The sequence below is a fragment of the Balearica regulorum genome, chromosome 24 (assembly GCF_011004875.1).
Source record: "Balearica regulorum gibbericeps isolate bBalReg1 chromosome 24, bBalReg1.pri, whole genome shotgun sequence".
Taxonomy (NCBI): domain Eukaryota; kingdom Metazoa; phylum Chordata; class Aves; order Gruiformes; family Gruidae; genus Balearica; species Balearica regulorum.
Genome location: NC_046207.1, coordinates 2649893 through 2675005, shown reverse-complemented (window position 1 = coordinate 2675005; position 25113 = coordinate 2649893). Strand labels below are relative to the sequence as shown.

At 53.8% G+C, this 25113-nt stretch overlaps 2 protein-coding genes across 3 annotated transcripts in view; both read left to right on the top strand.

The window, feature by feature from the left end:
* Positions 1-15622, top strand: part of SCN4A (sodium voltage-gated channel alpha subunit 4) — a 33665-nt gene extending 18043 nt beyond the window's left edge. For both annotated transcript variants that reach the window (XM_010300090.2, XM_075775141.1), the window contains 10 exons: positions 3565-3694; positions 4003-4157; positions 5556-5729; positions 6295-6417; positions 6684-6962; positions 8159-8212; positions 9702-9839; positions 10694-10798; positions 11512-11782; positions 12629-15622. In XM_010300090.2, coding sequence (XP_010298392.2) covers positions 3565-3694; positions 4003-4157; positions 5556-5729; positions 6295-6417; positions 6684-6962; positions 8159-8212; positions 9702-9839; positions 10694-10798; positions 11512-11782; positions 12629-13821 — 2622 coding nt within the window. In that variant the 3' untranslated portion in view covers positions 13822-15622. The remainder of the gene's footprint in view (positions 1-3564; positions 3695-4002; positions 4158-5555; positions 5730-6294; positions 6418-6683; positions 6963-8158; positions 8213-9701; positions 9840-10693; positions 10799-11511; positions 11783-12628) is intronic.
* Positions 15623-17910: 2288 nt separating this feature from the next.
* Positions 17911-25020, top strand: CD79B (CD79b molecule). Its single transcript, XM_010300089.2, has 6 exons — positions 17911-18107; positions 20213-20254; positions 21074-21385; positions 21900-22018; positions 22288-22329; positions 22687-25020. Exons 1-6 carry the CDS (start codon positions 18041-18043, stop codon positions 22783-22785), a joined length of 681 nt encoding a protein of 226 aa, XP_010298391.2. The 5' UTR covers positions 17911-18040; the 3' UTR covers positions 22786-25020.
* The last annotated feature ends 93 nt before the right edge of the window (positions 25021-25113 follow it).

Sequence of the window (25113 nt, the reverse complement as noted above, 5' to 3'; positions counted from 1 at the left end):
AGTGTAAGCTGGAGGGGGGGGGGGCGGTGTCCAAGCAGGGGTTTGGACTGGTTTGGGTCAGGCTATGGGGTTACTGCTAACATGATGGGGACCCCCCACTGCACCACAGGGTTGGTGCAAGGGTCAAAGCGCTCAGTTTGGGATTAAAGATGTTCAAGAAGAATTTGATGCCAGGAAATCTGCTGATGGCACTAACATTAGATCCACTGCTAATGCCTCAGAAAGCATCATCAGGGAGGGTATAAAACCAGATGGAGGAGCTTAGCACAAGTGAACATGAAGCGATGCATTTTGGATCCAAAGCTGACGAGACAGCTGATGTCAGCATTGCTGTGTCAAGGCGCAGAGAAGACGGTCCAGGCTTGCGGGACACCAGTCGCCTTGGTGCTCTGGGAGGACGACATGGAGATGTGAGACAAGAAACTCGGGAAGACCCGAGCAGACACAAAAAGGAGGGTGATGGTCTGGTGGGAAATTACTGCACACAACATGGTTGCACCAAGGTCCTGGGGAAATGCAGGGCAGTGGGGATGCTGCGGCGGAGAGGAGCAACTGCGTCAATCTGAAAGGGGTTTTGTATGAATAATAGAACAGCTCTGACCCAGGGGTTTATCATCACTATCGATGGCAAACATGCAGGGCTGGAAAATGAACCAGGACTCCCAGAAGCCCAGAGCCATCCTCCTCCCTCCCCGGGCACAGGCTCCGTGCAGCTCCACACAGTGACAGGCTTCGCTTGGGGCACAGCGCAGGAAGAGGGTGCGATCCTGATTATTTATTTATTTATTTTTAGCTGGGAAAACAGGGTGTTTTCAGCAGTTGGGGCTGCAGTGGGAAGATGGCAGGAAAAGTGGTGGCTGTCTATGACCCATTGCAAACGTGCTGCTTGCTGTGCTCAAAAGGGACAAACTTGCCTGGAGCACCTTGGTCGAAGGAAAAGGGGCAAGGGGAGTTGTTGTTGTTGTTCCCCTTAATGTTGCCAGCAGGAGGGCTGAAATTTGCCATTTTCCCCCAAAATTTTTCCTACTACATGTCCAGTCCAGTAGCACTAATTTCCAGTACACCCAGGTCATAGAGCCACCCTGCACAGGGGCGATGCTAATGCCAACCCAGCCACCGCGCTGGGGTCCCCACGGACCTCAGTTCCTCGCCACCACGATGTTCTTCCCGGCGGCTGGGGGAAAACCGCGGTGCGCAGCTATCGGACAAGCCGCGGCGTGGGTCCGGCGTCACGGGGCTGTGTTCAGCTGACATCTAGCGGCACCTGCTCCAACACCCTCCACGGACCTCACGTTTTGAGAGCCATCCCTGTCTGCTCAGCGCGTGTAGGGGGCAAACAGCATCTCTCAACCACTAAGTACCAGTTCACCCCATCATCGTTGCTGGTTTTGGTGGATAAATTCAGTTGGATGTTGAACAAGGTGCAAAGCGGGGGGGGGGTGCATTAACAACCCAGGGTGGGCAACGGGCTGGTGGTCATCATGCAAATTGAGTGCCTAGTGATTAGAAATTGGGTGCTAATTGGTGGGAGCCCTGAGCTGGTCCTTGGGGAAGATTGCTGCTAGCTCGGTGTGTTCACATGCCCTCGATCAGCTCCAGATGGAGCCAAAGCTCGACACACTGCCTCGCGCCGGGGACACGGGCCCCCAGTGACGATTGCAAACTGGGGGATTTTCTCCAGATGGGCTGCTCAGAACATGCTGATAAATGCTCTCCGTCTTCCAGAGCAGCTTCTTTCCGAGGCAAAGATATTTTTTCAGGATGAAATGATAGCAGTAGGGTGGCTGCTCTCCTTGAGCACTTTTGCATTTTACGGTTGACTTATCTTTTGCACCACAAAGCAGCGAGGAGGTGACGGGAACAGCAGTGTTGGTGTGGCTGTGCAAAGATTTACTGCTGTGGCTCAGGGCTCTTCCTGGGGGCTTTTTGCCTCCGACCCCCATGCTGCCCGGCAGGGTGATGTCTCCAGAGATGCTCTGGGCTGTGTATGTCACAGGAGTACCATCAACTGCTGTGAATTATGGGGGTCACAGGGTGAGTCTGGGTGCGCAGCACTCGAATGCCAACGCTCGGTGCTGTCCGGGATGGGGAAAGCCCTGGGTTTGGCTGGAAACACCCAGCCAGGCTGGAGGTGCTGTACCCGGTGCGTGATGGAAATTACCCTGCAAACCTGCTGGTCGCGGGCGTGTGGGTGCTCAGGAGCCCCCAGGGATGGGGTGTGGGGGACCATGCAGTGGGACCAGCACAGTTATCCCTGTCCCTCCTTGAGAGAACCTGCCCTGGGCACCTTTCCCCGGGTCTCCAGGGCCACTGGGCTGGTTCGTCCCCACTTTGTGCCTTTGCAAGACTTGTCCTGGAGGCAGATGGTTTCCGTCTGTCCTTCGCTGGGGTCACAGCTTGCCTGGCTCCACGCCGAGGCCTCCTAATCCCCCTGCCCCTCCTGTCCCCACCCCAGCCCCAGACAAGGGTGACCCCATCGCTCCTGCGGAGCCACCAGCCGACAGCTTGTGCCACCGCTGCTGCTGCGTCTTCTCCTCAAGGCAATGCCCTGGATGTCCCCAGCACGCAGCAGCCAGGCTGCAAGGGTTCCCCAAACAATGTCTTCTCCTGGAGATGTGGCTGTGGCCCCTGAGGCTGCAGGCAGTGACAGTGCCTCAAATTACCCCAGGGGGTCTTCCCTGGCTTGTGGGAGGACAGAGTAGCTGCTTTATTCACTACTGAAAGCACTAGCGACCTTGGGGGAGGATTATCTCCTTCTCACACAAGCCAATGCCATCCCGCATTGGAGATGTCCATCCAAGATCATCTCTCCCAGGTAGGACAGGCAGGTCTGGGGATCTCCTCATTCCTCAAGTGCTGCAGAAGGTCTTCTCGGAAAGTCAAAAAATAAAAAAAAAAAAAAGGAAAAAAATCCCAGGGGCTTGCCAAGGTTTTCTCTCATTATCAGCCCCTCCAGGCCTTGCTGAGTGGTATCCGGGAAGCCAGCCAAGCTGAGCTGTGGTGCAGGATGGAGCCGGCGAGAGACATTTGGGATGCAGGTTTTGAACTTGGGTGAACCTCAGCCTAAAAGCCCTTTGGCAGGAGCCAAGCCAGCAGGATTTGAAAGAAGTGCCATGGTGGCCGCCCAGTTTTCTGCAGGTCTAATTGTACCAAAGGGTATTTGGCATAGTATTTCTTGGATGAGGGCATGCAGAGGAGGAGGAGGTGAGAAAATCAGCCTGAGATGATAGTACAAGTGGGTGGGAGATGGACTTGCTGTGCTGGGAGGAAGACCAGGGTCAGGGCACCTTTTGCTCCTCTCAATCTAGATGAAAAGCAAAGCTTGTACAAGCTCATGTAGCAATGATCCTTCAAGGTTTGCAGCCTTGGACAATTCAACAGCTTCACTCAGGGCTGCATTTTCATAGGAAAGGGACTCAGAGCAGCCTTCAAGCAAGGGGGTCCCACCAGCCGTTCCCTTGGTACTGCCTGGTCTCAGTGGGGCAGGAGGAGCCGGAGGATCCTGGAGGCAGTCACATCCCTTCTGCAGGGCAGCCCAGCCTGAATTCTCCTCTCCCTTTGCAGAATCCCCTCTCCAGCGACAATGCGTCGTCCCTGTGCAGCACCGTGGATTACAAGCCCCCACTGCCAGTGGAGGAGGAGGTGGCGGAAGAGGCTGAAGACAGCAATGAGCCCGAGGAGTGCTTCACTGAAGGTGAGGGACCAAGCAGGGCAGGGAACCCCAGGGAGAAGTGGGTATGGAGGGGCCACTGCCAAGCAATTCCTGCAGCATGACAATCCCTAGGCTCACTTAGCTCAGCCCAAACTCCAAGTCCTCCTGTACTATCAAGGAGATGGTCCCCATGGGGCTCCCCTCTTGTGTGCACACCCCTAAACCCAGGAGGATCCTGCTCCAGCCTCCACCTTGGAGGGTTTGTAAAGACAATAAAAGCACAAATAGTGTCATGTTGGTGGAAATGCCCTGGCCAGGAGGTAACCCACAGCTCTTTGTCCCATCCCCAGCCTGTGTGAAGAGGTTTCCCTGCCTCTACGTGGACATCACCAGCGACAGAGGGAAGGTATGGTGGAACATCCGGAAAACCTGCTTCCGCATCGTGGAGCACGACTGGTTTGAGACCTTCATCGTCTTCATGATCCTCCTCAGCAGTGGGGCACTGGTAGGTCCCACCTTTCTCCCTGTCCCATTTGCTCTGTAGCAGCTCCCCGGTTTGGAGCCCAGGAACATGGGCAGGGTCTAGGCAGCAGCACCAGAGGCTCTGGGCATCGCCTGGTTGTCTCCTGTGCAAAATAACACAGCTGTGGGCAGATGTTTGATTTAAAACCCCATGTGGCTCAGGTCTGCCCAATGTACAGCCTTGCAAGGGGATCTAAACATCCTCCCCTTGCCCTCCACATTGGTACAGTCACCCCTGTACAACCCTCCCCAGCATCCATCACGGGCTGTGGTCCATGCGCTCGAGGGGATACAACCCCCTACAGCCTCCTCTCCTGCTCTTAACGTCAGCCACGAACTATCTGCACCATCTATTTAGCTTTATGTGGATGGTTCCTCATTTCACAACCTCCATAACTGGCTGTCCGGAGGTGCTTTACAAATAATTTGTGATTATTTTGCTGTTCAGCACTTCCAGCTGCTGACTGGTGCACCCTCCCAGAACCTGGGTGTCCGTTTAAATCAACCTCATTAAAAAGCTGTGTGTCAGCCCGTTGGTCCTCTGAGTATTTGGGCTGAACATAACTCAGCTGCACCTGTAAATACACAGAGCTAATGGGGCAATCAACTTCTCTGCAAGTTTCTGGGGTAAAGAGAGAGGGAAGGAGGATAGAGGGACTGGACTGGTTTTCAGACATACTTTATGAGTCTGCATCACACTCTGAAGTGCCATTTGGGGATGTCTGAGGTTGTAGCTTGTGCCGGAATCGAAAGCTGCGCTAAAACAGCTGTGCAACACCTGGTCACCATGCCTGTACCTCTGCTCGCTGATGTTTTACATGCCATGTGGTCATAGCAGTAACCCAAACTTCTACGAGCATTTTCAAAATTACCAGGACATCCGAAGGTGCAGGTTGGTGTCCTGGCTTTTGGCTTGTGCTCAGACTGGTGGGAATTTGATGCAGCTGGACGTTTATCATAGAATCATAGAATGTCTGGGGTTGGAAGGGACCTCAAAGATCATCCAGTTCCAACCCCCTGCCATGGGCAGGGACACCCTCCACTAGCCCAGGTTGCCCAAAGCCCCATCCAGCCTGGTCTTGAACACTGCCAGGGAGGGGTCATCCACAACCTCTCTGGGCAACCTGTGCCAGTGTCTCAGTGAAGCTTTGCTTCGGGACAAACACCGCTCTACATAGCCAACAAGAACTTGCAAACAAGAGTTAGACCCCACATTGATCAGGTGCATAAGCAAATGCCACCCGTAGTTAGGCTTTCAACTTTTCAAGCTGACCCAAGCTCTAGGAAAGCAGGGACAACACAGGCATGGATGTGGCTGCACTGAGCCATGCAGCGGGTCTAATGGAAGAATGACTGTCATGTAGCTCCATGCCTCTTCCAGGCTTTTGAGGACATCTACATTGAACAAAGAAAGGTGATACGTACCATCCTGGAGTACGCCGACAAGGTCTTCTCCTATGTCTTCGTCATTGAGATGTTGCTCAAGTGGGTGGCCTATGGCTTCAAGGTGTACTTCACCAACGCGTGGTGCTGGCTGGATTTCCTCATTGTTGATGTAAGCATTGAGCACCTCTAGAGCCATAGTTACCAAGGGATTTGGGAGCATTAGGGCACTGTAGCAGGCTGTTGCAAATGAACCCATGTTGTGTTTTAAAGGACAATGGGGTGGCAGTGGAATGAGGGCTTAGACCATTGCTTAAAATAATGGTTCTCCACAGGAAGGGCGACTTCTTTCCCTGGTTGCAGAAACCATTTCAAACCCCTTCTGTTTTATGCTCAAGCCAAGAACAAGCCCATACTGTTCTACCAGACCCCAACAGAGATGTGAAGGGATATGGGGTCTCCCAAATTCTCCATGACACAGCAGGCCATTCCACCTGCGCAGTAATTCTGCGTCCCCCGTCACCTCTCCCCTCATACCCAAGAAGCAGGGACATCATTCAGGTGGCTGGTCACCATGGACCCAAGGACTAGATGCCAGTCCCTGTGTCCCAAGACAAGACTATGACCACCGGCCTGAGGCAGTCCTGGGGAAAGAGGGAAGGGCAGGAGCTGCAGGGATGTGGTTCAGTTGTGTTTCCATCTGAGATGCTGCTAATCCCTTGGGCTGCTCCTTCCAGGTGTCCATTATCAGCCTGACAGCGAACTGGCTGGGATATTCTGAGCTGGGAGCCATCAAGTCCCTGCGGACGCTGAGGGCTCTGAGACCACTGCGTGCCCTGTCCAGATTTGAAGGCATGAGGGTAGGTGTCTCCCCCGTGTGCTGCTGGCTCTGACACGGCCGTGCAACATGGCACCGTTCAGCAGTCACCTACATCAGGGACGCGTCCCACTTGGTTTTCAGGGGCCTCCAGACCAGTGGGATTGATGCTAAGGTAACTTTGGTCCGGTTTGAGCCCACTTGGTGTTGCTGGGGAGGGTAAGGCTGGGGCACAGGGACATGAAGGTCCACATCATTGCTAGCCTGGTTCCCTAGCCGGGTCCTCCAAGGTCTTTTCTCCCCTTGCAGGTGGTGGTGAACGCCTTGCTGGGCGCCATCCCCTCCATCATGAATGTCCTGCTGGTCTGCCTCATCTTCTGGCTGATATTCAGCATTATGGGGGTGAACCTCTTTGCAGGAAAGTACTACCGATGCATCAACACCACCTCAGGGGAGCTCTTTGACATCAGCGTGGTGAACAACAAGAGCGACTGCATGGCCCTCCTCTACACCAACGAGGTCAGATGGGTCAACGTCAAGGTCAACTTCGACAACGTGGGCTTGGGATACCTCTCCTTGCTGCAGGTGGTACGTCACGAAAGCAGCTGCCATCCCTCCAAGATGTGCACTGCCGTAGCAGGGCAGCCTGAATAGCATCAGGGCTGAAGCGAGATGCTGCCTTGATGCCCAGATGGAGTCTCTTGGCTGCTTCTTAGCTCCAAAATTGGTATTTAACACATAAAACCCTGCAGAGCCAAGGAGGAAAGGTACAGTGTAGAAGATGGGAGGGGAAGGTGTCACCAGGGACCTGCTGCAGATGAGTGTAGGTAGCACCAAGCCCGGAGCTGCCAGAAGTCCTCTGCACAGCACGGATGCAGGAGCGAGGAGGGGAGGCCTCTCTTTTCCCCCCCACCCATTTGAAAAGTTCAGTCTGCTGTAGTCGTAGGCTGCAAGAGTTTTGCATGGGGAAGATGACGACTGGAAAAAGAGTGTGTGTGTCCACTGCAGGGTAGTGGGCGAATGCAGCCGTGCTTCCACCGAACCCACCGCAGCTGAGCCAGGCAAGCTGAAGGGGAACTGCTCACCGCAATTTTAATACAAATATAGGTGTGGGCTCTGTTTTTGGGTGGGCTGGGGTTACTCCCATCAGATCCAGGGGAACTGGCGGTTGCAGAATCAGAGCATAACCCAAATTGATTAACCAGCTTTAAATTCAGCTTCCTCTTCAGATTTGTTGTTCCATCAGATTCAGGAAACAAGATGTTCAGGCTTTTTGTTTAACAAATCAGCAGTAAAAGCTTGTAAAAAATGCAATGTACCCCCCCACACCCCCCACCAGGATTGGGATCCAGCAGACAGCAGAGGCAGCCATACAGAAGTCAGGGCTGCGGAGGTGGCACAGCTCGGGAGCAGGAGGGAGGCAGCTGGCCCCAGCACAGCTCTGCCCTTGGGAAAATGCACTTTGTTTTGGGGGAAAAAGAGTCAATTGCTTCTTCTCCCAGCCTGGTTTGCAGCGGTGTTTTGTGAAGTCCCTGGTAACCTCAGCCACAGAACGGAGCTTATGTGTGCACGTGCAAATCTCAGTATTTCTGTATCAGGGCATTTTTCTTGGGGATTCAATTTAAGGTCCCTCTCCTGCCATTCCCACGGAGAAGCTGTAACTCCAGGCCGAGCAGGCGTGCTCAGAGCTAAGCCTCCAAACTAAACCTCCAACACACTCCCTCCCTCCCTCCCTCCCCCCAAATACCTCCCAGTAAATCCGTTCTCCTCCCCTGTCCCCACAGGCGACCTTCAAAGGCTGGATGGACATCATGTACGCCGCCGTGGACTCACGCGAGGTGAGGGGACAAGTAGGGATGTCTCACAACCGGCACCAAGCGTTGCTCGTCCCACCGGGTCGGTTCCCCCTGGCAGACTGGGAGCAGACTCCTGGGGGTGAGGGATGGACCCCCTTGGCCACAGCATCCTCTCTGGCTCTGTCCATCGGTGCCAGGGGGCTGCCTGCATCCCACCCACAGCTTCAGCTGGGACATGGGCTAAAGAGCAGAGAAACCCCCAAAACATCCCCCCTGCTGAGGTGCACAGCCTCAAAAAGGGCAGCCAGTTGTGTCCCTGTGCCACCCATGTCATTGTCACCTGCATCCCAGCTGCAGCCTGGCCCCCACCCTGGGCTCCCACCCCACCGGGGGTTATGGCTGGGACCGAGCGCACTCCTCTCGGCTTCAGCTTCATGGTCCGAAATCCCCGCTCTGCCCCGCAGCTTCAGCCCGGAGGGTTTGTCCTTCACCCCGCTGTGAGATGATGCCCTCCACGTACCCCTCCAGCTGGGAGAGCTTATCCTGTCCTGGAGATAGCGCCTGGCTTGCCCTGAGCAATAAATGGGTTATTGAAACAGAGCAGCTAGCCTTTAACCTTTGGGTTAAATCGGTTATTAAAAAAAAAAAAAAAAAAGTTTTTAAGAGTTTCATGCGGAGGCTGTTTCTGCTGTGATTCATCCCAAAAAGTGTCCCCACGGCAGCTGTACACACGCTGCCACGATGCCATGAGCTGATGCAGCGGGAGGGACGTCATACTCTTTCTCTAACTGAGCAAACTCACCCATTCCCCGCTGGGGGGTCAGCCCCGCACACCCACGGGCCTGAACTTAGTGTTTTTGTTGCCTTTTTTTAGCATCAGAAACAGCTGCTCTGCTCGCCCTGGCTGCAGCTGCCGCTGCTCAGCGAAGCCACTTCCAGCTCCCTCTGAAAATGGCTTGGGCTCCTGCCTCCCCGAGCACCTGGGGCAAAGCTATTTTGGGGGAAAATCCGCGCTCTTCTGCTAAGACCTTTCCTCGAAATGGGGAGAAGCCAGTTGTGGCACCTTGGGATGTCTCCAGTCAAATATAGAGCAGAATTAAGTGATGCCCCTCGAGATGAGGAGTGCTTTCCGAGGCTGCCAGGCTGTGCCACTCCCATGCGCTGGTGTGGCATGAATTAAACCACTTTTCCGTTCCCCTCCTGGCTATATTTCAGCCTTTGGAAAACTGATTATGGGGAAGAAACTCAAATTCACTCATTGATACGGCTGCACCTGGGCATCCTTTCCATATTCCCCAGCCCACGCCGTGGGATCGGGGATCAGCACATCCTTGTCCCCCAGCCGGTGTCCCGCGGAAGTCCCATCCCATGGCTGTTCCCATGGGGACCACTCAACCCACACAGCATCTCCCAAACGTTTTGGAGCAGCCACCCCACGGCTCTGTCTGGTTACAGTGACTCCTTGTCCGGGCGCTTGGGGACACGCTTTCTGGAGAGGGTTAGTCTCACATTTCCCATCTCTCCCGGTCAGATTGAAGAGCAGCCAGTGTACGAGATCAACCTCTACATGTACATCTACTTCGTCATCTTCATCATCTTCGGCGCCTTCTTCACCCTGAACCTGTTCATTGGCGTCATCATCGACAACTTCAATCAGCAGAAGAAAAAGATAAGTATTTTCTGCGTCCTGCAGCCACTGCTGCCTCCTGGGGCGGTGGTCTAGGATGTGGGGGACCAGTGCAGTCGGGGGGCGAGGGGACCAAGACTGCCATGCCCAGGGCTTTTGGGGAACCCAAGGTCCCTCTGCAACCTGAGTGGCTTGCCACAGAGTGAAAAAGTAAGGAGAGCTGGACAAAAAACAGCACATGGGGCTTTGTGTTCTGGTCATTGCATTTATAGAGGATTTCACTTACGGATGCAGAGGAAGGAGGCAAGGGGGGGGTTGTGATTTCTCCTGCCCATGCCACAGCAGGCACAGCTGTACACCTGTGCCATTGCTTTTATTTTCTTTTCCCAACCCATGACCCTTTCTCACCATTTTTCCCTCTGTCGTGGAAAGACACAACTTCTGGTTTCAAAACTTCTGGTTTCAAGCGAATAGCACGGGGCTAATACCCCAGGGCTGCCGGAGAGGGGTGTGGGCAGTGGGTGGGTAACATGGACCACGTTGTTTGTGCCAAGTGAGGTCTGAAGCATGCTGAGATGCTGCCTCAGTCCCAGCAGGATCTGGCCAGCAAGGAGGGGGTGAGCCCCGGCAGGACATGGGGTGCTTCACCTGCTGCAGTGTGCTGGGAGGCAGCATCTCACCTCCACAGGAGGAAACCGCAGCACTGAGCTGAGCACCCATGGGTGCCGTGAGTTGGGGGAAGCAGCACAGAAAAGGGCAAGAAGGGAGGAAACAGGTTTCACCAAGTCAGTGCAGCGAGTGATGCCTGGTAGGAGCTTGGCTGGAGATGCTTGGCTGGAGATGCTTGGTGGGAAGAGGTGAGTTCCCAAGTCTAACAGTGCTGATTCCCTCTATACTTTGGAGGCAAAGACATCTTCATGACGGAAGAGCAGAAGAAATACTATAATGCCATGAAGAAGCTCGGCTCCAAGAAACCCCAGAAGCCCATCCCCAGGCCATCGGTACGTTGGGTTAATCACCCTGGAGAGCAGCAGGGAGGGAGCACTTCAAGCCACCAGCTGTTCCAAAGTGAATGAGAAGGGTCTAGGGAAAGGTTTTGCCAGGGCAAGGAGACAAATCCTGGTTCCCCATTGCTACTCTTCCAGCAGGACTTTGCTAAGAGCTGGGGCTTCAGAAGAGATTCACGTCAGGCAACCTCCTTTGGATCTGCTCTTCAGCCCTGGGTCCGCTGGCAAGGGAGGGGGTCCCATTTGCAGGGATTAGGGTTTTCTCCTAGCTCAGCTCCCAGCTCCTCTCTTGAAAGGAGTTACTCAGGGAAAGCTCAGTTTTCAACACTCCTAGAAGGGACATTGCCAATACACATGCAGTGGTGGCTTGAGTTTGGTTTTGATAGCCCAGCTCAAGTGAGGCCTTTTCCCATGTGTTTATTTTTGCCCTGATGCATCAGCTGTGGATATAATTAGTAAGCAACTGTCCCTGTGCCCACACCTTCTGGCCATGGTGGGTTTCATCCTGCAACGTTCTGAGTATCCTCCTCCCATAGTTTTTGGGGCCGTGAGACCTGTGTGCCGGCCACAAACCTGAGGTTTCCTGCACTCTTTCAAATATGATTCCTTCTTCATTTTCCTGTTGTGTCTTTGTTTTGTGTGTGTCTGTCCCATGTTCCCACCTCACGTCTGGTTCTCCATCATCACCCATGTGGCCCTAATGGCAGAACAAGTTTCAAGGGATGGTGTTTGACTTGGTTACCAAGCAAGTGTTTGATATAATCATCATGATCCTGATTTGTCTTAACATGGTGACTATGATGGTCGAAACAGATGATCAAAGCGAACTCAAAACATCTGTCCTCTATAAGATCAACCTAGTCTTCATTGTTATCTTCACCGGAGAGTGTGTGCTCAAAATGTTTGCCTTGCGCTACTACTACTTCACTATTGGCTGGAACATCTTTGACTTTGTGGTGGTCATCCTCTCCATCTTAGGTGAGTCCTGCTGGTTTCACTGGTTCCTGAGGGGTCCCACTGGATAACAAAGGGTGGAAATGGTCTGGCCAGTCCACAGCCACCCCCTGTGTCCTGGTTCTGGCAAGGATAGAGTTAATTTTACAAGGACCCAGGACAGGTGACCCAAGCTGGCCAGGGGCTATTCCATGCCATGTGTTGTCATGCTCACCATAAAAGGGGGGCTAGTCGGGTAGGGGAGGGGCGGCGCAGTTTCGGCGTGGTTCCGGGACGGGCTGAGTGTCTGGTCGGCCGGTTGGTTGGTCCTTGGTTCAGTAAATTGTTCTCTATTGTCACCCATTGTTACTATTTGTTCTCAGCACTGTTGTTGATTGTTTTTCCCTCTCCCTTGCTGTCCCGGTAAACTGCCCTTATCCCAACCCTCCAGGCTTTTGCCGTTGTTTTTTCCCGTTCTCCTCCTGGTCCCGCTGGGGAAGGCGTGAGTGAGCGGCCGCGTGGCGCTCAGCTGCCGGCTGGGCCTAAACCACATCACCCTGTCACCAGCCACACCCTTACACCCACCCTTTGAGCAGGGTCAAGCCAACAGGACAAGTCAGATGTGAGGCCACCAGGATTCTGTCCCAGTCCTCCTTGGTGTTGTGTTCCCCTTGCCATGCAGCCAGCATTTAACCTTTGGGTCTGTGCTCAGAGATATTTTGGAATACATTCCCTTTGCCACCAGCAGAGCAGAGCGCTGTGTGCCGTTGGGGATGGCCTTATCTGCCTCTGTCTCCCCAGCCCTAGCAGATGAAGTGGAGTAGTTCCAAGTCTCCTCTCTATGCTGGCTGTAGACCATGGCAAACTCACCTCTTCTTCATCCCTTCACAGGTATCGTCCTCTCGGACATCATAGAGAAGTACTTCGTATCACCCACACTCTTCAGGGTCATCAGGCTGGCAAGGATTGGCCGTGTCCTCCGGCTGATCCGAGGGGCGAAAGGCATCCGGACTCTCCTGTTTGCTCTGATGATGTCCCTGCCTGCCCTGTTCAACATCGGCCTCCTGCTTTTCCTCGTCATGTTCATCTACTCCATCTTCGGGATGTCCAACTTCGCCTATGTAAAGAAGGAGGCAGGGATCGATGACATCTTCAACTTTGAAACTTTTGGGAACAGCATGATCTGCCTCTTCCAGATCACCACGTCGGCTGGATGGGATGGCCTCCTCAGCCCAATCCTGAACAGTGGCCCCCCAGACTGCGACCCCAACCTGGAAAACCCTGGCAGTTCGGTAAAAGGGAACTGTGGCAATCCATCCATAGGCATCTTCTTCTTCTGCAGCTACATCATCATTTCCTTTCTCATCGTGGTGAACATGTACATTGCCATCATCCTGGAGAACTTCAACGTAGCCACGGAGGAGAGCAGCGAACCTCTCTGTGAAGACGATTTTGAAATGTTTTATGAAACTTGGGAGAAGTTTGACCCAGACGCCACCCAGTTCATTGCATACAGCACCTTGTCTGACTTTGTAGACACCTTACAGGAGCCACTCAAAATTCCCAAGCCAAACAAGATCAAGCTAATCACCATGGATCTACCAATGGTTGCTGGGGATAAAATCCACTGTCTGGATATCCTCTTTGCCCTGACTAAGGAAGTGCTGGGAGACTCGGGAGAGATGGATGCCTTGAAGGCCACCATGGAGGAGAAGTTCATGGCCGCAAACCCCTCAAAGGTTTCCTATGAACCCATCACCACCACTCTGAAAAGGAAACATGAGGAAGTCTGTGCTACAAAAATCCAGAGGGCTTTCCGGAGGTACCTCCTGAGGCGCTCGGTGAAGCAGGCATCTTACATGTACAGGCACAGTAAGGACGAGGATTCCCTGAGAGAGGACGCACCTGAGAAGGAAGGTCTGATTGCCACCAAAATGCACGAGATGTTTGGGAACAGTGGGACAGATGTGGAGACAGCCCCTGCCTTTGGTCTTGCACCTGTTCCCAGCTCAGAGACTCAAGATGCTCCTGGCAAAGCAAAAGCATGGGACAAGGAACGTGTTGTGAAAGAGTCGCTGGTATAACAGGAGGAGGTTTCCGTATCTCGCCCAGCCTTAAAAGACTTCATTTGTATCTCCTTTTCCAGAGCTCTTCCACACACAGATCAATAGATCTTAGATATTGAGCTAATTTCAGATATTTCAAGTAGACAACTTTCAAAGCAGGGTCTATTACCGATCCTGGTTTTTACAGCTCACTGCACTTGCAAAGAGTTTAATATTTTTCTTATGAGAATTAAATGTGAAATCTATTGTTGGTGAAAGAGAAACATCTTAGTTTTGAAATGAGCTCATTGTGGCAACGATGTTTTTCAGACATTAACAAATGAGTATGGCTGTCCTTTTACTTAATTATTTATTAATGTTATTTCACAATTAAGAGGTTTTCTTGTATATTATTCTTCCAGAGTGCAGCCAAGTAGCCAGTGAAAGATGAGCCAAGTGAAATAATATTAAGAATAATTATAGAAAAGACAAGGTTTTGTGAACAAAAATCTCCAATGTCTTAAAGTAGCACCTTTCTTTTGAATATATGAATAAGCTTTATGGATTTATTTTTTTGTTATATACAGAGAAAGTGCAATTATGTCTTAAAGATTTGTTTGCATAGCCAAAACAAAGCATCTGCAGATATGTTCTCAGGGTTAAATATCAGGTTTTAAAGGTCTCTGAATATGCATTGAACTCATAAATCATTCAGGTCTCTACGGTACGAATGTAAACCATATTTATATTCATGCTTGTTCTCTGTTTTCCCATTTCATCCAGATTTTGTGGCAGGAAAGCAATGGACAAAGGTAGGCTTTGGAGAACGTCCTCCGAGAATCCCCAGTCTCTGTAACAAAACCACTTCTAGGGGTTTTTTTTCAAGCCTGCTAGCAAGTGGAAATGTCCTGCTGGAGTGCCCTTGGTTAGTGTTAATTAACGAGACGCATCCCCAGGGATCGGGGCAAGTCTTTGAATAGTCCTTGCAATGAGCTGCTTCAACGGGGTCCCTTAAATCCCACCGGCCACCCAGCGTTGGGGGGGCCTTAATGCAATGAATGCTCCCACCGGGGTGTAAATCCCAAAATACTCAGCCAGAGCATCCTTCCCTTGGCTGGGGCTCTGGAGATGACGCGGTGGCACGTGCCAGGGCCAGGTAGGTCCTCACCAGGAAACCTCCCGGCAGAGGAGGGTTTTCCCAGGGAAAAGGGGTTTGCTGCTCTTTACGCAGGTGGGCAAAAGGAAAGTAAATCAAGAAAAATGTGCAAAAGGCCCCGAGTTCATCTCTGGACCGCTTTCTGCCTTCAAAAGGGGAAAAAAAAAAAAAAGACCTCTTGAGATCAAAACAAACATGAACCAAAACCTCTTCCAGTAAAAACAAGGGCTGCTTCTTGAAGCCAAAGGTCTGTCTTTTTTTTTATTATAATTTTTTTTTCTTTTTTTTCTCTTGGGCTGATTTTGGTGCCGAGCTGTTACAGATGCCCCATGCTCAGGCAGGCCAGGAGCGGTGCTGAGCTTGTTGGCATCCATGTACTGTCAGCCAGGCGTCAGAGCCAGGATCGCTCTGCTCATCCCGCAGCGTTGTGCTTTCATTTCCATGTTGTGTAGGGCGATGCTCCCTGGAACAGGAGCCTGAGCTACTTTAAATGGCGTTTGCGTGGGAAGCATTCATGGCACAGCGGTTTCCAGCCCGGATCGTGGTTCACAATCAATGCTGCTTGTACATATGTGTCGTCGGTGATGGATAAAATGCCAAAGAGCAGGATTCGTGTGAGCTAAAGCCATTTTTCTTTGTACATTTCTTAAAATAAACAATTGTAAATGGTCTATTATTACGATACCTAATATGTTGGCGTGTGTTAGAGGGAGAAACATTTGCCCTGCTCTGGGAGGGGTAAACGCCCCCTCCCTTTTCTCCAGGACAGATATGGGGAGCCCTTTTGCATGGCCTTGGGTGGACCTGCCATCGTCAGAAGGACCTGGTGGTCCCATCCTGCACGAGAGACCCCCTGGCCTGCCTCCTCCTGGCACCTCCAACCCAGCCAAGACCCCAGAGCTTCTGCTCTGTTTGTGGGCAAGTCCCCTGCAGCCCTTGGTGCTCCACAGCAATGAGCCCCAACTCTAGGAGCTATAGGAGATGCTGCTGCAGGTTCCACCAAGGAGAGATGTGGGCTTGGAGGAGGCGCAGACCCCCTGAGCTGCCCCACGCCAGGCTCTGTGGGGCCAAACCTGTCCCACCAGCCACATAGGAGCAGTTCAGCATCATGGGGAGAAGGCGGTGGTGGGCGAAGGAGGTTTCTGCGTCAACGTGTGGCTGGAGGAGGAGCCACCTCTGGGACCTGCTGACGTCCCCGAGGACTATGGTATGGCCTCACCACTGTATTTTTGCTCTGGCTGGAACAGCTCATCCCAAGGCTGGTGTAATTCAAGTTGAGCATCGTGGTACCTGTGCAGGCAGGGGGCCAGAGGGAGGATGTGGTGTGACCCACCATCCCTGTCCCGCGGCGGGGGAAAGGACAGTGGTGAAACCCAAGCCCTGATGAATAGGAATGGGCTGGGGAAGGGCGCAGCTGCCTGGCAGCGGATCTGCTCTGCCCACAGGGCACGGTCTGGCCATGTGCTGTGGGCTGGGCAGCCAGGGTGGCCCAGGGGAAGAGATGTGGGGACCGTCAGGTCTCCCTACATGTCACTGGGTACTGCAAGCACAGGGCACTTCAAGGGGAGACCAAGCCCCTCTGGACCAGGTCTGTGCCTGTTTGAGGGTGCCAAGGAGCCTGCAGGCAGGGTAATTTGGCCACCATTGCTGCAAAACATCTTTATTTTGTTCCCTGCTCCCTGTTTTGCCCCACGGGGCTTTCTCAGGCACCTCCAGCATCCCCCCCTTGCTCGTCATAACTCCTGTCTCCAACCCCAGGGCTTGATAAAAATCCCCTCAGTGCCGGCCGAGCACATGGGCATCCCCCATCGCTCTTGCCTTGCTGGGATGTCACGGCCAGGCTGTGCTGTACTGGGGGTGCCGGCAGCAGGGACTTGTGAGCACGGCATGGCCTGCCTGCTCTACCAGGAGAAGGCACCTCTCCCATCGTCTCTCTCTTTCCCTCCTGGGGTCAGCCGTTCTCTGGAAACCTTTATTTCTCTTCTTTCTTGCTTCATGTGCCCTCACGTACAAGGTGAGGCTCCGACCGGTTCCCAGCAGCCACCGGATGCTCAGAACCGGTAAAAAAAAAAAAAAAAAAACACCAAACCTGCAGAAGGTGAAGGTCTGGGGAGGCCCCAGGCACAGAAACCCGGGCTCTGGGGACCAACACGGCTGGCAAAAGTACCCAAAGGTGTTTTTCACATGGAGTTACAGTTCAGTGCTTGCCCACAGCCGGTAAAGCACAGCAGAGGGCACGGCATGGAAGGAAACCGTATTTCGATGACAGAGCTCACCTTGGGGTGCTGCATTGCGCTTCCCCACGGAGTGGTTGTCTCCAAAGGACTCGTGGAGCAGGGTCTCGGTCATGTCAAATGGGGTGAGGAGAAGGACCGAGCATGGCTGGCATGCGGGGAGGTCACACCTCGGTTTGGCCACTTTGCTCCTCTTCTGGATTTCACCCTTCCCTGGACGGGCAGCTGCGGGGGATGCTGGGAATGGGAACTGGGGGACCGATCCCACAGCACCCCTCCATGAGATTAGGAGCCCCACAAACATCCCCTCTTCCCACCCTGTTCCCGCTCCAACTCTTGCAGCTGGTCCAGCACCAGCCCTGCCCACCACCCACAGGGCTCAACTGGGGGGGAACTGCCCGCGCTGCCGTGGAGCTGGGGTACAACCCTGGGGGTAACCCCCATCCTTTACCACCCCCCCCAGGGATGTCGCACCCCGCTCCCTGGGTACATCCCCTGAGCTCAGTCGAGGTTTTGCTTGGCCGAATGCTTTGCGGATGGGTTCATCTCCAGTTCTGGTGCAGACCCACACCAGTCGTGGCCACCTCCATCAAATAACACCACCATGATGAGCACGGCCTGGGGACACGAGGCCGGAGGGCGCACAGGGCGCAGGCACCGATGCCCCAGCGTCTGCGTCGCATTCAAAACCGGCCCCAAGGGGAAAGTCCCCGCTGAGGAGGATTTACATGAGCAGGAAAGAGGCCGTCTCGTGTAGCGGCAGCTTTGCCATTTTTAGGTACAGAGGCCAAGCCGGTCGGAGCAGCCGCTGTGTTTTGCAGAAGCAAGGGCCGGCGACTGGATGTTTCCCTGCCACTTGCAGTGAAAGATGGCTGATCTCTGCACGAGGTTCTGGGTGCTCCAGGCAAACCTCTGGCTGATGGCTCTGGTCACAGGTAGGCGTCAAACAGGGGCTTTTGCACTTCAGAGCAAGGAAACGTGCACCCAGGCGATGCGTCGGCATGCATCCCCTGCTTAGTGCAATGAGGGATTTCACCCAGGGCTGGCAATAAATTTGTTAGTTTTAAACTTTGCAATCGCTGCTCCAAGTCCTGCCTTGTGCAGGAAGCCAGCCCCGGGCACCGTGCCACCAGGGAGAACCCGCAGGGGGGTCGGGGCTCAACGTCTCCCTCCGGTTTTGGGTTTTGTTTCCCACTGGGGGTGCGGGGACGGGATGTGTCTGTCTCACGCCGCAGCGCAGGAGCTTTCTGGGGCGGCCGGCTGGCCTCGGTGGGAGCCCGGTGCAGAGTGGGTGCGGAGCCTGGCCGGTTGTGGTTGCAGGTGGCAGGAAAGAAGGGTTGTTGGGGTTTTTTTATCATTTATTGCTCTCGGAGGCCTGAGGACGGGGCTGGCACATCACTGAGGCCACGGCCAAGCCACATCCCTTTGCTTCGTGGGGTTCGGTAGCCAGGAGCAGAGGAGAAATGGGAGGAAAAAGGCTTTTGGGGGTGATTTGTGGGTCCTGTGTGAACATCCCTGTGCTGTTTGTTCCCCTTTGCATCCCCACGGAGAAGCAGCAGCTAAACCCAGCACACAGCTCCTGTCCCCTTCCAGCCCCTCTTGCTTGGTGCAGGGACACCCACCAAAACTTGCAGCAGATCCCACCCTTGGGAGGGGAAACCTGTGCCCTCAGGAGAAAGGGCACTTAAAGGGTTTCTGTTGGGTGGCCACCAAGTCCAGCATGAATTTGAGGTCTCAGGGTTTCATCCTGGCTCTCATGGTGGCTTCTAGGCAGGACAGGGGAAGCTCAGCCCATCCGTGGTTGCAATGGAAATCTTGGCTTTGAGGGGTGTGAGGGCTTTCAGGGTGAGGGACTAGCCTGGTCTTCATTTAGAAACAGCAACCAAAGATGGAGAGCAAAGCCTTCTGTCCCAGCTGGCTGGCAGGACCGCAGGTGGCAGGGACACATGCCCAACACACAGCCCGGACAAGGCGCATCTCCTCATCTCAGAAAAAAAACATGAAATGGGGCTGGAGGGGAGAGTTTGCCTGCAGAGATGTAGGTGCTGGAGGTGAACAGGGCAGCACGGACCTGGAAGAGACTCTGGGGCAGGGAGGGGAGCCCACGGCTGAGCCGGAGGTCCCTGCCAAGCCAGGCAGGAAGGTCTGCAGCAGGGTGGGAAGGCTCGGGACAAAGATATGGGTAGGGAATTGAACCTTCCTTCTTCTTTTTCTTCTTTTTCTTCTTCTTCTTCTTCTTCTTCTTCTTCTTCTTCTTCTTCTTCTTCTTCTTCCTCTTCTTCTTCTTCTTCTGGGGGGGTGTCGCAGCTGCCCCAATGTACTGGGAGGTGGTGCAGCCCCCACCTCCATGCCAGCCTCCCCACAGTGGGGTTTGGCGAATATTCATCAGGCGGATGGAGCTGGGCACTGAAGCAGTGCGGTAAACAGGGCTGGTGCTTCCTGCCCAGCTGCGGCAAGAGGAACTGAGGCACAGGGGCACAGGAGCTGTGGGCAGGAGCACCCATGGGTGCTTAGGGGGGTGGGGGTCCCTGCCTCACCCTAGATCCTGCACTGCATCGCAGGTCCCACAGCTCCATCCAGCCCTTGGCACGGGGGGCTGCATGGTCCCACGGACTGAGAACCCCCCCGGCCATCGCAGGGCTCCAAGCCCAGAGAAACCACGTCAGGGAAAGTGTTTCTGGTTGATTCAGAAAATGGAGAGTGTAAATAAAGAGGCGTGAGCCTGTCTGGACCCTTTCTGAGTGGTGCCAGCCTGGGGGATATTAATAGCGAAAGCAGGTTTCACTGGGATGTCAACCAGAAAGTAACTTGCTAGAGAAGATTCAGGAGATGGGATGGAAATAGAAGGGTTTGTACCCCAATCTGTGCTGCTCCGTGTCCTTTGAGCGGGGCTTTGGTTGATGCTGCCAAGCACTCCATCCCCATATGGAATGCGCACAAAGGACCCATGGTACGTGCCATCCCACATGGGACATCGTACATGGGCTTGTCCTACATGGGCTGTTGGCCACTATCTTAGGGCCCTTCTCCTGTCTTGTAGGTGTGATCTCGGCAGACAACAACAGCACCAGGAACAGCACAGGTAACCTCTCAGACCCTCCGCGTGTCCCCAGGGTTCCTCTCGTCCCCACTGGCTATGCCACAAGGGTGTCAGTGGATGTCCCATCACCCACAGACCTTCTCCAACACAAAGGAAATTCCCAGGCTGTGACCTCGTCCATGGCATTTCCCCAGCCCTGCACCTTGCTCTCCCTCTGCAAAACCGAATCCGTTTTGTCTTTCCTAAGCACACACGCGGTTTTTTTTCCTCTGCGTTTGCAGAGCACGTTGCACAAACAAGCCGTGCCTTGGGACCAGGCGCTGGGCTTGCACACGCAGCGCTTGTGCCATTCCCACCCACAGGGTATTAAGTGTGAACTCCACAACCCAAATGAGCCCTCAAACTCGCCAGCTCTGGGACAAAACACAGGCAAAAATACAAAATACAGCAAAATGCAAAAAATGTGGAAGCGTGAGAGAAGCCAACTGGGGAGATGGGTCTGTCCTCGCAAAGGCTCCATGGTGCGTGCGAGCACAGGGTGTAATTTTGGAGCTGGGACTAACAAAATGTACATAGAGAGGGGTGGGAGCAGCAAACAAGTATTGGAGTGAAGCCATTCCCACAGAAAACTGGAGTTTCCATTAAAAGCATGTTTTCACCAAAAGTCTCCGATTTCCACCCCCAGACGATGACGATTCACCAAAACAAAGCTGAACACTCAAAAGCAGTATAATCCATGAAAATGGAAAGCTCTTGATTTGGGAGATGCTGGGGGGGGGTCTCGTGGGAGCGGGTTTTTTTCCCTGATACTGCCCAGGTGCCGGGTCCTTGCTCGCCATGACCACCCTTGTCCCCTGGCAGGCAGTGGGTGCTCTGTGGTGCAGCAGCACCCGCGCTACATAGCGGCCAAGAAGAACATGCCCGTCCACTTCATCTGCTACTCTCAGGAGCCCCACAACATGCAGTGGTACAAAACGTCAGAGGACAGTGATGAACTCTATGAGTTGGACCACAGCACCTCCCGCTACAGCATTGAGAGGAAACACAACCTCATCAACTTCACCATCTTCAGGATCAAATATGAGGACAACGGCATCTACGTGTGCGATAGCAAGAACCTCACGGCAGAGAAGAAGTGGCCGCGCTTGTGCGGGACAGAGCTCAGAGTCATGGGTGAGTAGGAGCTCCCCATCCTCCATGCACCCCAGGAGATGCTCTTTTTCCTTCTCTCACCCTTTCCATATGAACCCCACATCATGCTCCTATGCACCCACCTCTCCCCATGCTGGTGGGACCCCTTCAGATACAACTGGAGATGCTCCATGGCACCACAGAGGTTTCTTTGCTCGTTACCAGCCACCAAGCAGCAGGACAACCTCCCCCAGTTCTGTCCATCCCACAGAAACACATCCCAGGGACTGCACCCCCTAATAGATCAGATTTTTCCTGGTCCTGGCTAGTGGTGGGTCCTGCCCAAGGTGTCTCATCCCAGAGCTGGTCCCTGATGCCAACCCCAGGGGCAGTTTGCAATACTCTGGTCTCTCCTGAGGAGGAGGGCATGTCACCCATGTCTCCCCCATCCGCTCTGCTGACACACGAACCTGTGGCCATGCCAAGCTCGTCCCAGTTCCCTGGGAGCCTGGCACGGAGGTGGGACCCGGGGCTCACACTCTGCTGCTGCTCCCAGGTCACAGCAACATCCAGCAGATCCAGAGCAGGAACACCCTGAAAGACGCCATCATCATCATCCAGTCCATCCTGCTAGTCATCTTCATCAGCGTCCCCATGCTCCTCTTCCTAGATAAAGTAAGTGACAGCATCTCCAGCAGTGGGGATGTCCCCAGCTTCGTCACTGTGGTGCGAGGGATGGGGATTGGCAGGCATTGAGTTTGGGGCTGTTGCATGGGAGCATGGCTGGCTGAAATGAGAAAATAAGCACCTAAAACGGTGCGTGGGACTGCGTGGATTCGCCTGTGGAAGCTGTGGGACCTGGCCTGGTGGGGAAGAGGCTGGAGGCAGGGGATGGGGGATCCTGGTGGGTGCTGACACCCAACCTGTGATGCTCCTCTCCATAGGGTGAAGGCAAGGAAAGCCCGGAGGAGGACCACACCTATGAGGTAATGCTGCATTCATTCTAGAAATACCTCTGTAATATCAACCTGAGCCTGGAAATAGTCAGCTGTGCCCTGGCTGGGTGTCTGCCAGGCACCACCAGCTCTTGCAGGTTGCATCAGGGCATCTTCCTCCCAAGTGCCTGTTGCACACATCAGCCATCAAGAGCTGCTCATAAAACCAAACCAAGCTCTGAGCATGCCTGGCCATCTATCTCCATCTTCTCCCCTCTCAGAAGCTGCCCCAATCTCCGGAGGAATAGCCTAGAGACGGGTCCCTGCTTGAGGGTCCCAAGGAGGGACGGGTTGTGGCCAAAGCCATGGTCCCCTTCCCGTGTCTCAACCTCCTTCTTCTCGGTGCAGGGCCTGGAGGTGGAGCAGATGGCCACCTACGAGGACATCACTCCTTTCCGGGACGTGAAGGCCAAGTGGACAGTTGGGGAACACCCCGGCGAAGAGTGAGAGGGTCCTGCACCCACCACCAGGCCGGCACCAGTGGCACGGCTCCCTGCCAGCACCCTGCTGGCACCCGTGGGGACGGGCCCCTGGCTTCTGCCCTGGACCACAGCTCTGACAGGCACCTGGATCCGGGGCTGCAAGCCACCTCCAGCAGCCTTGTGCGGAGCTCGGGTCCTGCTGCCCTTGGGTGCTTGCTTTGCCGTGTCCGGGCTGTGGCCACCAAGGCTGCCCTGCCCCGGCTGTCGCTCTTACCGCCCCGCTGATGAACCTTGAAAGCCTACGTAGAAATTAGGAGTCACCTGCAGTCCCCAACCCGTTAGCAAACTGGCCCCAAACCCCAGGCAACCCCACCCCACGGTGCTGAGCTCCTGCATGGTTAATGCAATGGAAGTACCAGGGTGGGTGGTGGGTCTCTTCCAACCCCACCTGGGATGGAGAGGACCAGGCATGATCACTCTCCATGCTGTAAGGACCCTCCTGGGCTGTGAGAAACCGCTGCAGCCCTGGCAGAGGAGCCAAGGTGAGCAGCATCACATGGGTGCTATGAGAAGCAGATTTTGGGCCACTGTTTAGCTCTCAAGCCACAGGCGTGCCCCGAAGGCCAAGCTGGCAGTTATCTGAGATGGAGGATCCTCCAAAAGCACCTCTTTCTCCCCAAAGACTACAGGAAAAGCTGGGAAGACAGCTCTCGCCCAGAGGGTCTTGCGCAAGTCTTGCTCCTCTCCAGGCAAGAGCTGGCCTGTGTCATGAGGACGTCCCCTTGGTGAGGGACGTGTCCAACCTCAGAACCTACGGGAAGGATGTAAATTGTGGGACATAAATGTCCAACTGCTTTTAGAAGTTCTAATAAAAGTAATGGGTAAATTCACATCCCACTCCATCCTGCCGTGCCTGCTCTGGGAGTATCCCGTAGCCCTGGTCCCAGGGTCAGTGGGATGCCCTGGGAATGAGGAGCAGCTTTTCATGGGTCCAGCTTAGCTGGAAACCAAAGTCCACCCCGCCAGGGCCCCGAGTGCAGGCAGGGACGTGAAGCCAAGAGTGGCCATGGGGCTCTCCTGGAAGCTCTCGCTGAGCACACATCGGGGGGACCTCACAGTCCCAAGATGTCAGCTTGGGATGAGAGACAAAGACCATCACCAGGAACTGAAGCAGGAGAACAGGGCCCAGGGCCAGGAACTCTGCTCTCAGCTACATCTGGTCTTGCAAGAGAAGCTAAAAAACATCTGGAGAGGAACAGAGCGGCGCTAATTGGTTTTGTGAATAAAAACTATCTTGGCACAGCGGCAGCAGCTGGGTGGGTGACGGGGCTCGGGGCTGGCTGGGCACCCAACGCCAGGGCTCGAGGGGCGCGGGGAGGCACAGCTAGCACAGCGCCGGGGGTCTGGGGGTTTGGCAGGATGGGGGGGGGACAAGGACTGTGGGGCTGAAAGTCTTTTCCCCCTCAGAGAGCCCCTACAGCTTGCGACATTTTGGGCCCCAAGACAGGACCGCTCCGCTTCCCAAAACAGCCAGCAGAAAAGGGAGGGTAAAATCACGAGCAAACGGCTTTTTCAGCAGGGAACAGGATGGTTCTTGTTTACCAGTAAACCACCTTCATGGAAAACTGGAATTCAATCTAAATAGCACAAAACTGGCATTTTAAGGTTGATTTTTACTAGTTAAATAAAACTATCCCAAATTAGTTGCATGCACATGTATATAAAAGTTACTTTACACATGTTTTACTTATAAAATTGATTAATTAAAGAAGAGCTTTCACAGTGAGAGAAGTGAACTGGCTGTTCCTGGTTTCCATCTCTGCCAAGATTTTAGGACTAGCAGAGCTCATCCCTCCATGCCTTGTTTGTAGTTACGAAATGGAAGAGGAAGGCAAATTTTCTGGCCTTCCCAGCTCCCAACTACTTTCTCAGCTCTGCATAAACAACTCGCTCAACTGACTTAACCGAATCATGTGAAAATAAGGAGAATCTGCTGTTTGCACCTGGAGAGGAAGCCACCGATGTCAAAAGCAGTTTCGGCAACCCCAGTTCCGCTCTGCCGCTTGGCTACACTCTTAGCCCAGGGCTTTGGCTTCCTTTAAAATGCCAGAAGCAAATAAATATTTCTGTAGTGTTTTATTTTAAATGCTTAGACTAGTTTCTAGGGAGCCTAAAGATAGGGTTTGTTTTAATTTTATACTCAGATAGGTTTGTATTTAAAATGCGTTTAATGTAAATAAATATATTTCAGTATATACAGTCCAGGCTCTGTATTTTGTATCCCCACCATCAGCAGGACGGTCAGGCAGACAGACCGGGTTGTAGACCTGGACCTCTTCAGCCTCATCTTTAG